General features: G+C 45.9%; 1 protein-coding gene across 5 annotated transcripts in view; it reads right to left on the bottom strand.

The window, feature by feature from the left end:
* Positions 1-16,965, bottom strand: part of NTRK3 (neurotrophic receptor tyrosine kinase 3) — a 178,058-nt gene that overhangs the window by 13,430 nt on the left and 147,663 nt on the right. For 4 of the 5 annotated variants that reach the window (XM_042875619.1, XM_042875618.1, XM_042875617.1 and 1 more), the window contains one exon: positions 14,372-14,615. In XM_042875619.1, the coding sequence (XP_042731553.1) occupies positions 14,372-14,615 (244 nt within the window). Of the gene's footprint in view, positions 1-4,184; positions 4,260-14,371; positions 14,616-16,965 lie in introns of all 5 variants that reach the window. The other variant, XM_042875622.1, reaches the window with a different exon arrangement.

Here is a 16,965-nt window from a genome sequence, read left to right as displayed (position 1 = left end):
CCTCTTGCTCTGACCCCTGGGCATCCCTCAGGCACCATCCTACATACAGGGCACATCAGCAGATCCTCCATCACCAGCAGAGCTGTCTCTAATGAAACCTGGAAAGCAGCAGCAGCCATTGCTGCCATTCATCCCCAACCTCCTGCAGATATCGCTCCTCCAAGCCCTGCTTTGAAACCTACAGCAGACGGCCCTGCATCAGAGGTCTTAATTACATGGTAACTGGTGACCCCATAAGTACAGGGTAATCTGCTGTGTAACACCACAGAAAATTATCCTGGTACTTCTCTTTTCCACCACAGCCTCCTGCAGAGATGGAAATACAACTGGTCAAAGGGTAATTAATTTTTGAGGTTCACCCAGGCCAATGAGGAGCAACCTGCAAGAGGTCATGGGCTCTGTGCAGGGCATGGGACCTGCTCAGTAACCACCCATCACAATATCACCTCACCCTGCAGTCACCCTGTTAATGGCACCAATGCTTTCCTCTGAATCCATCAGAAGCAGCTATGCACAGTTCCAGGCATTCACATATCACAGCTCCAGGAGAATCAACACAGAGCTCTGCACTCCTGCTCCCCATCACAGGATGCTCCACTCAGCTGCTGCTGCTGGAGGTTGGAAACTACCTACTGACCCCTGGGATCTTTATGGCAATGGCATATATTTGCATACACTCTAGAGCTGCTGACATCTTTCCCACTGAAGAGCTTCAGGCTTTTATAGCAGCCACGGCAATGATTTCCAGATTATAGGCTAATAAAATACATTAATTTGTTAGGAGCATCGAGGTGGGCAATGCACAATTCTTATGACATTTAAATATTGATTAGAGGGGAAAAAAAAAAAAAAAAAAAAAAAAAAAAGGCTTTGAGTGGATTTCTTTACCAAACAGGAGCACTGAAATAGAATGCCAAAATCCCGTGCTGGTACCCAGATCAGCTCTGACACCTCCCACCCATGCCTGTTTCACTTGAATACCTGCCAAGTTAAATAAGCAAATGTGGTTTTGTCAAGTGAGACCTCCTCCTGAGCAGCTCCAGCAGTTTATGCTCCATCCAAGCTTGGATGGCTCTTCATGTGCCATTGCTCTGTTGTCTGGGTCAGAGCTAATGAGTGCTGATGCTTTGGAGTGAACAAGAGCGCACCGAATGAAGCAGGGGCATCTGAGAGGACAGACGCCTCTACTGCCTTTGCAGCTCCATGGGTAGAATTTTATTCTGGCTTTTGTCACGCTTTCTGTGTGCCCTTGGGCACTGCAGCTGATAGCTCTGTGCTTCCCTTCCTAACCTGTAAAACAGGGCATTGCAGTTTGCTGGCTTCTCAAAGGTGCTGTGCAGGTAATGGCTTGTACAATAAAGCAATAAGTGGCATGAAGAAGCCTGCCAAGAAGGGGAAAAAAAGACAAATGTTTAGCTCAGGTTTAGTTATGCTTTGTAAAGGAGACAGAGGGTTACACAATGAATATTACAGAGAAGAACAGAAAGAAGTTCTTTCGTTCTACGAGCATTTCTGCCTTGTACCTTCACCAGATCGTACAAGATTAATGGCAGGTGATGATGTAAAGTGTGTCCTACACGGCAGAGACACAAAGTGTGAGCAAAGGCCCCGCTGTTGTCATTACCTGACCTTGCATGTTCCCTTTTGCAGCTTCAGCATTTCTTGCGGATAGTGTTTCTGGGCAGTTATTTTAAGAAAACTGTGTTAAATTTCTTGCTCCTGTGCCAGGTACCTGCTGTTCAGTGAACAGGCCATGACTAAGCATAGGCTGGAAATTAGAAGGATCTACAAGTTAAAGCAATGAGATTCTGGGGCTGTTTTCCCTGAGGAGTGCATTTAATAGTGGCACTTGATTATGAAAAAGATAAATCTGAAGTGATTGATGCAACGGGGGATTGGATTTGATAATCCAGGGAATCCCTTCCAGTCCTCTCTGCTCTTAATGAATTTATTTTCTAAGGGTGGCAGAAAACAGCAGAACATACAGATGCCTGCTGATGGCAGGTGGGTCTCCAACTCCAAATGTGACCACTTCCCATCACCAAGAGGGGGAAAAAGAGCCCCCTCCAGGTTCTGACTATCCTGAATGAAACAAAAAGAGGTGGGTGCCAGGATCCTATCGACTGAGGACTTCTAAGATTAACTTGCTTCAAACCAGCACAGCAAACATCCCAGCGTTCAGGTTCCCTACGTATTACCACTGTACTTACCTGTCTCCCAACACCATAACAACTGTGTTCCTTAAAACCTTTGCCATCTCTTTTTTTTTTTTTAAAAGTACATATCTCCTTGGTGAAGATGAGATCACTTTTTTTAAGAGTAGGAAACAGACACACCGAATTTTCTATGGTTACAGGATATTGATACAACCCACAGCCCAGACCAAGGCTGGAATGTCACTTCTTCCTTCCCATGCACCTGAGGCCTCCCCTCTCAAACAGGAATAGAAGAGCAGAAAGTGTTTTTCAACAGAAGTGTTCTGCAGCCTGGAATTTCCACCCTCTATCAAGCCAAAGGACTTGAGCCTGAAGCATCAGTGCAAGGCTGTTTCAGAAGGGATGCAGAAGACAAGTGGTTATGTTCCTTTTCCCCCTTGAACAGTTATAATTTTTAATTGCCGTTTGCTAATAAGTTAAAATGCTGTGATTTCTACAGGATCAAATGGTGCACAACAAGCTAAGGGAGTTTATTAATTAGCATGCATTCAAGGCTGGGAGAAAGTAATAAAAGCAACATGGCTGTAGATGATAGCTATAAATATGACATAAGCATGACCTGCTGTGACATTTTAGCCAAGGGGAAGCTGTCGCATTAATACTGGCCACGCAACTCTGATAGGGGGGAGAAATCTGCAAAATGTGGCTGTTTACAGGCTTGTGCTGCACAGCTCTAGGGCCTGATCCTGTAAGTAAAGGAGGTACAGCACTTCTGGGTGTCTTTGCCCCAGGTTCCCCTAGGCATCGCTCACACAATGAGTGCGAAGTCCAGTGGTAAGTGGCTGCAGGATCAGATTTGCAGTGTGCTAAGCATTTTGGATGAAAAGAGCTATAAAGAAGTCACATATTATTATGTCGCATTGCAAAGGTCAACTCTGATATTTGTTCTGTCATAAGAACATGATTGAAAGGCAAAAAAAGAAAAAAAAAATAGTGTCAGGGCACAGAGGGAAATCATTTTTTAAAAACTGCCTTCCGGGCTGAGGATACAAAATTACATCAGAGCATAGAACTAAATTCCCATCCACACCCTGCAATTCAATTTTGCTTTAGAAAGGGATAAATGTAACAAAAAATAAAATAAAATAAAATTAAAAATCACCTTTTGGTGGCACATCTTCTTACCCACTGACATCCCCCTGTAAAATCAGTGATAACTAAACTCGCACCCTGGCACAATTACAGCAGAGCCCTGCTCTGGCACAGGGAAGACATTGAGAAGTAACGTGGGGAACCATCTCATCACACTCTGCAGTGTTTTTGAGTGCGTTAGCTCAATTCCAAACAGATTCAGCCACCACCTTGGCCAACCCAAGATCCTCTGGCAGAACCCAACTCAGAACTCTATACACCAGTTGAGGGAGGAGAGTGGTGGGACGGGGATGCTTTCAGTCCACTCAGTCACAGCTCCAAGCTGCTGATACAGATTGCTGTGTCTAGACTAGCAAATAAAAGGCACTCAGGCTGGTAATGAAATGGTCCAGCTGTTTAAATGGACAGGTTTTGGGTCATGCCAATTCAACAGCATCCAAGCTATTGATGAGGGAACATGTGAGCAGAGGTGACGGGTCAGCGTTGGACTAGATGATCTTAGTCGTCTTTTCCAACCTTATTGAGTCTATGAGTCAATAACTCCTACTGGGTGGAGCAAACACCATCCTGCTCAGAGCAGGAGAGGTTTAGCTGCATAGAGATAAAGAAGAGGACATCCCAAACTGTTCACTAGTGCAGACACAGCCCGAACACCCATGGAGGAGGGTTGCACTGAGGACTCTTGCATTCATCCCACATTCCCTCTCCATACAGCCAAGCTCTGAAGAGCTGCTGCAGGAGAGAAGCGTGAGCAGCTCCCCTTGCAAATGAGAGCCCCTGGGCTGCCAAACACACTGGACCCAACCTAGTCCCAAAGCCCCACGTGTCATTCCATGCCCCAGTGGCACAGTCCCCCACAGGTCAGGATCCACTCACTGTTGCAGCTGCCGGCGGTGCCAGTCTGTGTCGCTGCCACGCTGCGCTGAGCTGGCCCTTCGGACGCGGCCCTTCCTGACAGTGAATGGGTGAAAACAAGGGAAGGAGACAAACAAAAAGAGAAGGGGAGGGTGAGAGAGGGAGGGAGGGATGGGGGTGATGAAGCGAGGGGACAAGAAGGGAAAGGGTATGTCTTTAACTGAACCATATGCCTTCCACTGGCTGCAAGACCCCAATGCTCCGCAACACTACGAGGGTGTGGGATGGGTGAGATCCCATGGCTGCTGCCAGCTGCATCCCACACTGTCACCTGCATCAGTGCAGAGGGAGGGTAAGGGACGAGCGCTGAAGCTGAGCAAGAGCCAAGTGAGGCTCTGGCTTCCTCAGACATCTCCCCACCAGCCAAGCCCCATCCCCTGGTGGTCCTGAGTATCTTCCACAGCCAGAAGAGCTGGAGAAGTTTTAGGAGGCATGAGTGGTTCCTGTGGAACTACTACTTCAGCATCTGGTTCCTTATCCATCACCAGTCATGGCGCAAGGACCTGTCCAACTCAGCCTGCAGAAAAATCCCAAGCCTGATGTCTTAAGTAGCCAAGCAAGAAGGCATCTCTAGCCCAAAATCCCCATGAAGCACCTGGTATGTCATTCTACTCTTCTCCAAAAGTCTTGCAAACCTCTGCTGGAGGTTGGGAGAAAAAGAAAGGGCCTCATCCCACATCTTCCAATCACCCACAAAACTGCCAGCTGAACCCTAGGAACGGATAAGGAAAGTGGAAAACACAGCTCTACATTTTCTGTGTATCAGTGCAGGAAGATCTGGAGAATGGGAGGGAGGAGAAGGGTTAGGGATCTCAGTGCACAAATTAAAAGTGAATGACTAGCAGAAGGTCTCCTAGCTTTTTAGTCAGATCTTTGTGTTCCCACCAGGACAAAAAGGAAACAAAATCCTAAGATGAAAGCACAGTGGTCTGAGGGGAGACTTCTGGCTGCAGTCCTTAGAAGCTCAGGCTGACAGCTGCCCAGGGAAAATCAAAAATACGGGCTTAGGGTGTGCCTGGCTAGTCATCACCCCGGGTGCCTTCCCACCCTTCTCCAGAGGTGAAAATTGAGCTGCTAAATGTAGCTGACAGCTCTTTATGCTTAGGGAATTGCCTCGTGACTGACTGATTCGCCTCCCTCCCCGAGAAGTTGAGGTAGGAAATGGGTGGGGGGAAAAGCCTAGCAAATTGTTTCATGATGGTTGTTTAAATTGCCTCTGCATTATGGCATTACAGTTGGGGGGGGGGAGAAAGATCTCTCGCATAAATCCACATCCTAAAGCCAGCTGTGGCAGAGGCATGGACACTGGGAGGAAGCAGAGCAGATGAAGTCATCAGCAGTGGGAAAAAAACATCAATATAATATAGTGCAGAACAAAGCAAATTCTACCTCAAACACAGAGCTGAAAGAGAAACATCTTCCCCTGTCAGGTCTATTACCATGCACTTATTCCAATAACAAATAACTAACCCAGAAGTAACCCAAACCTGATTTATTCCTCCGTCTAAATAAATATGAAGAGGCAGCCGAATCTGACTCTAAAAACCACTGATCTCATATGTTTTTCTTCTATGTATTGGAAAAATTAGGAGTGGAGTTTCTGCCTTGCTGCCAGGGGATGCTGGCAAAGCATTTGAGCTATAGATATTGTATCTTGTCACTAATGACTGCAGGGAACTAAAAGGGATTTGGATTTTTTTTTTTTTTCCTAAAGCTTCACATTAATTGATGATTTGGTCCCACAATCCACAGTGGAACACAGGATTTACTATATTGGATCAGTCTAGTGGCCCATCAAATCTGGCGTCTTGCCTCAGTGACGCTCAGAAAAATTATCATCTGTTGTCTTTGCTTGTAAGGTTGCTGGCTGTTTCTGTAAGGCCATATAACTGCAACAGATGAAAGGCCTTGCAGGTCGTTTTAAGGCCCTGAAACATGGGTTTGGCTGGGTTTGTAATAATTCCTGTATTACATCTTTTCTCTTTTAAAGCAAGGAAGAAACTCTGATGGCAAACATTTCCAACAGACACGCTGCTGCTTTTCCTCTTGGTCACCACAGCCTGGAGAAGGTGAACTTGTGTTTTCATTTATTTGCCCTCTGAAAACAACTGGGGCCAAGAGGAGGGTGAGATGCCTTGTACTGAGCAGAACAATATTGATTAGGCAATATAAAGATTTCACTCACTAATTCCTTTAGCAATCTTATCATGTGTTGCCCGCATAATTGAATAGGAAAGAGAGAGGTGGAATCACTTAAGCATTCAAAGCTCAACACACACCAAGAAAAGATTCCTGTTTTGTGTGTGTGTGCAATTTTGTGCATCGTTGCCCCTTGATTGTACATTGAACATGCTCTCTTTGACAGCCTAGTCCTAAGCAGCCTGTTTATTAAAGACAGCTGCTTACAAACAGGGGCTTTCTCCATCCAGCTGGCAAGGAGAAGGAGCTCTCTGTGACTGAGAGAGAGGTCGGACTATGGAACAGGGAGGGAACAGGGGTAGAAGCCCATGGGAGTCCTGACCATGCAGGAATCAAGGAGAAAAAGAAATGTTTTCCTTCCATGTAAATAACTTAATTAAGGAGTCTTCAGTTTGCCTTGAAGCGCAGCCTGCCACACTGGGGAAAACCTTTACGTCTTCCTTGCTTGAAAAGCCACTACTTCACGTGATACATTGAGGAAAATAAATAAATAAAAAGCATGCCAAGACATAATTTATCCATACTCCCACTAAACTAGCCTATAACTTCTCTGCCTCCAATCCTCTCACTGATTGCACTGAGGGTTGGGGCTGCTCCCCACATCTCCCAACTAGTTTGTAATCTCATGGCCGCCCCAATGCAAGGAGAGCTGGGCCATAGTCCTGCAGGTGGGAAGGCAGGAGAAGGCCACTGAACAGCTGGGAAGCAACAGGGAAATGGGTCCAACAACATAAACAAGAGAAGATAAGTCTCCCTTAGATGTCAATACTTCTTCCAGAATGCAAACTGTTCTTTTTAGTATGTCCAAAAATCATGGTTACTGGTGCACCTGGGGCTAGAATAATGCAGCTTGCTGGCATTTAGTTCTCCACCTTCTGCTCTCGCTTACACCTTAGTAAAGCCCAGGAACAGTCATCTCTTGAGGACTGCCCCATACAAAACCTTCCCTTGTTTCTGGTGGCACCCCAGAGGAACATATTCTGGCTAGATTTCCATCAAGGGAGACTGTCTAGCTTTTTTCTGTTTATCACAGTTTTTCAGCTAATTTTCTGAACACGAGTAGGAACAGCAAGAAGAATGGAAAACGTTACAAGCAAGAAATAGGTAGATAATTACTCTTGGATGGGTGTACTATATGGGTGGGTCTTTTTGATAACTCTGCTGGGCCAGGCTCTGATCTGCCTGGAGACATCCCTGGTCATTGCAGAGAAGTTGGTGTAGACAGCTTTTAGAAGTCCCTTCCAACTCAATCATTCTACGATTCTACTACTCAAAAACAAACAAACAAAAAAAAAAAACCTACTCAAGAATAGGTTAGTGTAATACTATAACATGATGGAAGGTACAGCAATAATAGCAAGGTGACAAAGTCTTTGGCTACAGCAAACGAAGACAAGTCCAAATGCAGCAGCTACAGATGCAGAAACAAACAAAGAAAATTTGCCTACCTTTAGAAGACCTCAAGTACACAAGGGATCTGCTGCAAAATACCCTCATCTCCAATGCCAACCCTTAAATGAGGTCTGGGAAGAGGTGGATCTGCACTTCGTTATATGCACCTGAGATCCCCTGGGTTGGCCCTGCCTTCCCACCAGGTGTTTAATCACTGGTTCAAGCTGTGACTTAACATTTCTGCTACAGTCAGGTTGACAAGTTCTTTCTTTCACCTGTCTAGATCTGCTTGTTGTGTTTGATAGCCCCTAATACATTATTTTGCTTCCACAACTGTTCAATCCCTTTTTCAGTCCATCTCAACTGCTGGCACCTACCATGTCCTAGGACAAGGAGTTCCAGCACTTTACTACCCACTGTAGTACCTCTGTTTGACACCATGAACACCAGCAGCTGTCTTAGATCAGGACATACAGAACAGTGAACCTCAGCTCAAAGCTCTGGAAAATGGACTGGGTTTGGATTGAAAGATCATACATTTGATTATCTCTTAATGAGTGTGTGAAGGTTTAGGAGACACATGGAGAGGTTAAACATTTGGGTGAACACTAAGACTGTATTAAATAAAATATCTGAGCCAAATGACTTGCAATGCAGCAGCAATGTATCCCAGCCAGGAGAAGTGGTGAGGATGGAGGTCAAGTGCTGTGGCAGGGAGTTTTCCCAAAAACAAACTGCTCTTTTGTGTCTTTGCTTCAAAGAAGATGTCAGTAGATTCCAAGAGCTCTTTACCTGCCATATCCCTCTCATTACCGAAATGAGATAAATGGTAACAGCATGAAAACAGCCACTGAAGCAGGAGAAAGACAGGTTGACAGTGAGGAAAAGGGAGGGGGGGGACAAGGTGCAGGCAGAGGGCTTGGCAGGGTGGAGAATGAGGGCAATTACCATTTCTGAGAAAATGCCAGAAATACAACACCACCTAATTTCCCCAATTAATTCCTCTGCACTTGAGCTGCTTTGTGTGAAGGGCTCTTCATGTTTCAAACAGGAAGAAGGGAGGGGTGGGGGAACAGAGACTCTTCAACATTTGTTTTTCCCTCAGCGTAGAAACGGGCAAGAGTTGAGGAAAAACGTCTGTCTAAAACACAAGATGATGTTGTTACATCTTCCTTCCAGGAGATCAGGAACTGTGCCACAAATTCAATTTGCAGAGGTTTTTATAGGAGCCACGGAGATGCCAGAGACCAGCACATTCAGTACACACTGATTTTTCTGCACGCAGAGCAGACGACGATGAGCACAAAGACACTTTATCCCATGCCCCCACAGCAGAGCGGTTCCCTCACCTCCCCTCTTTCCAGTCTCACCACTGCTTAAATGGAAATTGGCTCTTTTGCCCCCAAAATGTTAACTGGAGCAGCTGTAAGCCTCTGTGCTGTGAGCCACCCAGCTCATGGGACACACAGAAGGAATGACTGCCATGAGAACAAGGACAGAAATAATGAATCAGGGGTTGGGAGAAAGGGGACACATGAGTAAACAGATGCTATAATATTTTCAACATGTATATGCAGACTCCTGCACATAGTAGGAGTATGGCCCTGCCCAAGTGGCCCATCCGAACCATCACTAGGTGTCTCCATGGGAGATCTCCAGGTCACTCCAGGATTTCCCTGTTCTTACTTAGGCATGATCTAGAGACAGGACATGCCCTTCGTGATCTCACCTAGTACAGAACAAAACGATGCTCTTTCACCTCTAAGTCTCTCCTTAGTGTAACAAATATTTACAAATATGAAACCTTCCCAAAACTCTGTAAGATAGGAGGGAGAGCGAGTAGCACACTGTATTCCATAGAACAACAGAATCACGGAATGGCCCGGGTTGAAAGGGACCACAATGATCATCTAGCTTCAACCCCCTGCTATGTGCAGGGTTGCCAACCACCAGACCAGGCTGCCCAGCCTTGCTTTGAACGCATCCAGGGATGGGACATCCACAACCTCCTTGAGCATTTTCCACATGAGAAGAGGCAGAAGAGATAAAGGCAATGATTAACCACTTAGCATCTGCATAGCATTTGCCTGCTGGAAATTGACCTTTTGCTGGAAGCTGAATGTAGTACACGCATTGTACCTTTTACACAAGACTCCTCTCCTCTGTCTGCGCAGCCAGGGACTGAGCTTGCCTTCTTAGAATCATAGAACCTCTTGGGTTGGAAGGGACCTCAAAGATCATCTAGTTCTTTAACCCACTGACATTGAAGCATCAAGTCTCTAAATCTGCTTTCATTGCAAGCCTCACCTATTAGTCTTATCAACCGTGCTGAATGAGTCTCCAAAGGAACATGAACCGGGCAGCTGTTAAACCTCACTGATCTATTACTTGCACGGAAACTTCACCGGATAAATAGTTGACTGCAGCCCAGGAGAAAGAAAACAGTTTTGATCTCCAGGGAATAAGAAATAGAGAAAGAGTTGGTCTAGATGAGAGAGAGAATCTGACAGTGAGCACTGAAAATTATCAAAAATATGTTGTTGTTGTTGTTTTCTAAATCTGGCCATATTAAGAAAAGAGAAGAAAGAAAATGTTTGCAGAGTAAACCTTCACGCTTCAGAGGAGGAGGCATCTGCCAGAGGAATCCCTTTTTAAGGAACGCTGACCTAAGGCCAAAGTCATAGCAGAAATGTTGTTTTGGCACCAATGGTCTAAGGATGGGAGAGCCAAGGTTCATAGGAAGAGATATCAATCTTTTATTAAATCAACTGATATCACTGCAAAAAAAGGAAGGAAAAAAAAAAAAAGCTTAGGGAGGACTTGTGTGTCTAAAATGTTCTTTTCTTCCCCCTCCAACAATATCAGATGTTTAATAAAAGATATTGCTTCTTCCTGTAAACCTCGTCTCTCCCAAATCCATAGAGCACTCCATAGTGTTGAAAATGCAGAATTCTTCAATGCATTTTTTGATTGTGTTTTTAGTTCTATGTTGTCAGAAACTTATTTTCAGAGCCATTTGCAAACCCAGCACGTGCACTTTTTTTGTTGGTTTTTTTTTTGTTTTGTTTTGTTTTTTTTTCACAAGCAGGTGTCCTCCCCATGATGAACAGCAACCTGGAGCACGTTCAGGACAGACCTCTGCAAAAGGACGGTGCTCAACTCCTGAGAGGTTTCAAGCCCTGCCTGGGCTTTGGGGTAGGATGCTAGAGGGGTAGGACATAGCAGAATTGGACAGAGGGATGTCTTCATGACATTCAGTGCCTGCATTAATCCTTCCTCTACTCAACCCATGTCTTTGCTGCTGATGTCCAACCCATGGCAGCATGTAACCTTGGAACTTATTAAGGACTGCTGACTAGGATTTAAGGCTGCTCTCTTCTGAAGATAAAGAAATACTGCCCTTTCGTTGAGTGGCTGCCAAATGACTTTGTTTGGGAGCTGGATTACTCATTCTGGGGGAAGAAAGGCGACTGATCTTGGTCCTGCTCCATGGGCAGGCAGCAGATGTGCTCAGTGTGACTGTGGCACAATGTTCCTGACCCACAGCATCCCACCACCTGGTGTCACAATCCTGACACATCCCTAAGAAGTCACTTGCTCACATGTTTTCTAGAAGGAAAACAAGTGGGAAATAACTCCTCCCGAACCTTTTATCTCCCTTACAGATCTATTTCACCCTGCATTCCTATACAGACCTAAATGAAAGACTGCATGGCACATTACACAACACACCCCAGAAATGCCCCTTCAGCATCCCTGACTTGTCACACAAGGGTGGGCTACTTCTCCCAGCCTTCCCTATACCTCCACCTTCCTCTGCTTTCTGACCTGATGCCATTTCACTTCTCCCCTGCCTACACCTCCACAACCATCAGGGATCTGATGCACAAGGAAAAAGATTCACCTGTGTTCAGGCAGAGCATGGAGAACCTTGGAGAGAGAGGAAACAAACCTCTCTGCTGCTTTTGTTACACAAACGTTTGTTTCCCCTACCCAAATATGTGACAGGAAACTAAGCAGTTCACCTTTGTAAAGCACTTCTGCATCCCACAAATGCAGGAGGCAGATGGTGTTTTTCCTTTGTTTTAAAAGAAAGAGATTAAATGCCTATGAGTTAATCAGCCTGGAACACACTCACATACCCACATGTCAATCTATCCATGCTCGTATGGCCTGGGCAGCAGCAAATGCAGGGACCCATCAGAGTGAGATCCTCCAGACATGTCACTTGTGGTCAGCTTCGAGGTGTAACCCTCCACCGTGTACTGATGATATTGTATATGATATTGTACTGATGATATTTAGTGGAATTCTCCCTAGGCTGCAGCTTGGGCACGCTAAATCACCTGAAACAGAACTTTGCTCCAGGTTTTGCCTCTGGGAATGGCAGGTTGTGTCAACAGCAGAGATGTTGTGCACAAACATCGAGAAGCAGCCCTGGGAGTTTTACCATTTTGGTTGTGGATGCAACCAGGGACTGCAGAAAGGAGTTTCAAAGCTTAACTCTACAGCCACATCTCCACCTTCCATGGGGGAGGACCAGGGGCAGTCTGGTTCTAATGCTTGAGGTCATTTGTTTTCTCTCTCCGTTCAAAAACCCTCACTTAGGGTATTTTGGTGGGTTTTGTGATGGGCCTGTGTACTTGAAAAGACTGTCTCAGGAGCCTGGAAGAGACAGCTTTCCTGCCAGAGATGCTGGGAATTAAAATGGTGAGGAATACAGAGCAGAAATGCACTACTGTTAGTGAAACCAAACTGCTTATCTTACCCATGTTGCAGGAGAAAGTAAATGCTTCTTCATAACAAAGTAAATATGAGTAATCAAAAGTGTAATTACCTAGGATCCCTCTCTGGATAGCAACAGAGAAAAGGTCTCCGTGTATATAGAGGACTGAGTTGGTGATCTAGAGTTCTAAAAGTACCACAAGTCTGGTAAGCAGGATAAACCAGTTATTGCTTTGGTCACACACAGCAATTTGTGTGAACAGAGAGAAGTCCACTAACAGAGCCTTACGACATGGCATGAGAGAGCACAGAGCAACCATGGCAAAGCACTTTGCACAGACAGGACGAGGTCTACAGGACACCACAGAGAAGACAAATCCCACTATGGTGAGCTGGCCTATGAAGATCTCTGCAGTTCACACTTCTTGGGGGTTCTCCCATCCAATTCTCATTTGCTGAAGGACCCAAGCAAGAGCATGGGTGATCTCACAAGCTGCTTCTCATCTTCCCCTGGCCACTGCTCTTCCCCACTCACTATCTACTGATGTTTCTGCAGTGTTGGGATTGTAGCTACCTCGTGCAGTCCACTGAGACCTTTTCCCAAAATAGGCTTTTGTGCTGCACAGGGAAGACTGGTTCCCTCACTAGTAATTAAACTTAGTGATAAGGCAGTGCCCTGGCCTTGGAGAGATGACATGTCTCAGCAGAAACCTTATCATCTTTTTTTTCCTCCCCAACTCCACTTTGCAACTTCCTATCACATAAAGAAAACCTCTGCCATCAGATCAAGCCCACAGGTCAACCCTTTCTTAGGTAACTGATAGAAATCAGCCTCTGAGCCAAACATCTGCACTGTAACCAGAAATAAACCAGCCTTACACCAAGCACGAGGCAAAAATCTCTGCTCTTTCTGCTGAAAAGCCCTTCTCTCCTGGTGGGTAGCCCAACCACAAATCCCTACACTTGTGCTCCAAACGCTTTGTACATTCCATTTTCTCAAGCTGAGGAAGAGTAAGAAACATGCATTCCTCCCAGGGTTGCTGCCACCCCGGGCAGATAGGGCAGTGCAGCTGGACACACAGGCAAGGGGACATCATGAGCATAAATCACAGAAGATAAGGCTGGAAAGTCATTTCTGACTCACTGAGTCAGTCCCCAGAGACTTGTGCAGGATTAGCCTCTGCACTAAGCCCAGGCATTTTTATCTAGTTGCTTCCTGGACTTCTTCAATGACAGGCCCTCAGCAACCTACCTCTGGCAAATTATTCCATTGTCTAAATGATGTCCCTGCTGGAAAAAAAGTGTTTTTGAGGTTGAGCTTAAATTGCCTATTATTTCCTTTTCCATATTTTATGCACTTATCAGTCAGTCTTTCAGTTGCCTTTTCTCTAGGTCCCTGTATTAAGTTTCTTTAATCTAACACAAGAGGTCACAGCCTGTAGTCTTTTAATCATCTTTGTCACCCTCTTTGGATTACCTCCAATTTATCAAAGTCTTTGTAAAAAAGAGGAAGAAAAATAGGAAGGAAGGAAGATCAGGATGACATCAGAGTCATCCCAAAGTGTGTGACTGTGCTGGGGTATCACGGGGAGCTCTTATGTGTAGGCATCTGCATGGATGTCTGAACTACAGGCGTGTCCAGGACCAAAAGGAGCGAGGACAATGGTTTGGGGATCAGGCAAACACAAGTGTGCCTGATGGACATCTGTGTGCATGTTTCATTGAGGGAATAAGCAAATGAGTGAGCCCAAGAGCTCCAAAAACTGATTTACTGTCACATTTCCTAGTCTCCCTTCACTCTGAGCATTGGATGGCCACTGGAGCTGCCTTACCCTGTAGTAATCAGTGCTGTAGACATCTCTTGACATCCCAAAGTCTCCAATCTTCACCAGCAGGTTGGCTCCGACCAAGCAGTTCCTGGTGGCCAGGTCTCTATGGACAAAGTGCTGGGAGGCAAGGTACACCATTCCAGAGGCGATCTGGCTAGCGATGTGGAGCATCTGGGATAGCCCTAGCTCCCCTTTGGCTTGTCGAGGCTGCCCATCCACGAGGATCATAGCATCTGGGCCATGTGCCCTATAGGGAGGAAGAAGCAAAAAGCATAGAGTTGGGTCTCAAAAGTGACCAGGAGGTAGGAATCCCATATGATTGCTGCTCCTGCTGGGGTGGGGACTGGCCCCCAGCTCTGTACTGTGAGGATGCGCACACAGCTCCAGGGGAAAGAAAAAAGAAAATTTTACAGAACTAGAGGTTGGGTGAACATTTGGTGGGTGAGTAGGTGCCACACATCATTCTATCCTTACTCTTCTCCAAGAAACCTCTTATGGCCACAGTTAAAAGACAGATTGCTAGGGCACAGCGACCAGTGGCTTGATGCACTGTGGCCATTCTACTCTCGGGCAGGACCTGTGTAAAATGAATTGGCTTCCAGATATCTACGTGTTTGCTGCAGTTAATTCTTCTACCTTGGAAACATTCCCAGGTGTGGAGCTATATATGTGGAGTTTTCTTCCCCAGCCATCATATTCTTGCTGCTTACTCTCTTTATTAATCCCATACAGCCTCTTCTATTCCATCCGCACACCTTATCACCAAACAACCTCCTCTCATTTGATATACCAACACAACCAGAGATCACAGGCAAGGTTTCAGAAGAACACCAGCATCCCTGGAAAGTATAAAGGGTTATACCCTAAGCTGTCCCAGAGGTAACACAGGTGCTGTAAACTCTGAAGACACAAGCAGAGGTGTAGGGGTAATGTCTGAATGTCAGCAGATGGAGAGAACATCCTGGACAACAAAAGGCAACATTTTGCTGAACAAAGTGTGTTGTAAAGGCAGGACTTGAGGTCAGGGTCATTCCTGTCCTGTCCCCCTTTAAATCCTCTCCCTAGCTGTGTACCAGGCCTGTCTTTGCTGTGCTCCCTCTGTGATATCTCTTTCCCCGATGGAGCTCACACTGCTGTGGCCTCTTTGAAGGTGGAATAACAAAAGCCCTCATATTTAGGGAAAAGCAAGAGGTTTTGCTGTGACTTTCCTCCTCGTGACTAAGATGCAGCACAGCATCTCCGCTGAAGCTTTGAAACTGTTCTCATTGAAATAGTTTCTGGCATTTCACCCTGTTGTCAGCCCTGCAGAGAGCTTACAAATGAAAATGCACACACAGAGCTTTTCCTCCTTCTTGATATGGGACTGAACAACACACAAGACCCAATTTTTTTCTCTCCTTTGTTTCTTGATAACCCTGTTGGGCTTAGGGCAAATCAAAGAATCCAGACATTTGGGGTCCAACCCATAGTTTTTGCTGCTGTGTTCAGTTATCTCCTGCTGCCCTGCCACCAGAAGCACAGCCCCAAGGGTCCTCACCTGCCATCTCCTCCCAGAACAGCTGGAAGAGGAGAGGAAGCCCAGAAACGAGGACTGAGGAGCCAGGAGTGTTTTGGGAAGCTGTGAGTGGGCAATACTGCAGCGAGTGTGGAATGAGGAAGAAAATAACCTGTGTGTGTGTACTGTAGGAAAGGGAGGAAGTGATGGAGATATTTGGTGAGGCGAGAGGGAATGGAGTTATTGCAGGCCTTCAGAATGGGATCTGAATGCTCAGAAGCCCCCAGTCCATGAATGCTGGCCCTAAAAATGCTGTGCTTCCAGCAGTGCTGTGTCTGTATTTCTCCAGAGCCCCAGTAAAACCTACTATTCACCAAGGGAAACCTGAATCCTGCATCATCCTCTTGACCCCCTTGCAGCTTCCATCCTGAGTCTGACCTGGCCAAAAATGTCATCCATGCAGAGCATGAAACAGAGGATGACCTATAAGTTCATATTCAGTCTGCCTCTACTATGCCAAATTGAGGGGGGAAAATCAGTGCAGGTGTGTTCCCAGCTCCGCCATTGTCTTGTGAATGCTGCAAGAGAGCTGCAGAAGCTTGGCCCTGCTTGAAAGATTCATAGAATGATCTGGGGTGCAAGGGATTATCTAGTTCCAACCTCATTGTTGCCCACGGGCAGGGTCGCCCATGGGGTCCTTCCCCACAGCCCTTCTGGTGTAGGTGATTGCTTCAAAATGAAAACTTCAGGAAAAGATCTGTTCCCTTGTTTTCCTTGGGCAGAAATGGGTTGTGATGGTGGAAACATAAGCACAGAGTATATCCCGGCCCCAAACCTAGATGTGATGTGCTCGAGCTTCCTGTTCCCGCTGCAATCATGCTCACACTTAGCAGTCAAAGCAGGAAAATATCAAGGGTCCAATTTTGCAAATACTGGGAAATAAACCTACTAATTATATCAAGAGGTAAGTACCACTCCACTTGCATGCAGGTTCCAGAGCATAATTTCTGTATCGTGAGAGAGCAGCACCACAAACATCCTCCCACCATTGCTCTCTGCCCCTCATCAGTGGCAGATTCAGGGCATGCAAATTATCTGCTAA

Source organism: Lagopus leucura, unplaced genomic scaffold, assembly GCF_019238085.1.
Source record: "Lagopus leucura isolate 7727_CA_CO unplaced genomic scaffold, USGS_WTPT01 Super-Scaffold_100015, whole genome shotgun sequence".
Classification (NCBI taxonomy): domain Eukaryota; kingdom Metazoa; phylum Chordata; class Aves; order Galliformes; family Phasianidae; genus Lagopus; species Lagopus leucura.
Note: the sequence above shows the minus strand (reverse complement) of the source record. Positions and strands in the feature narration are given on the sequence as shown.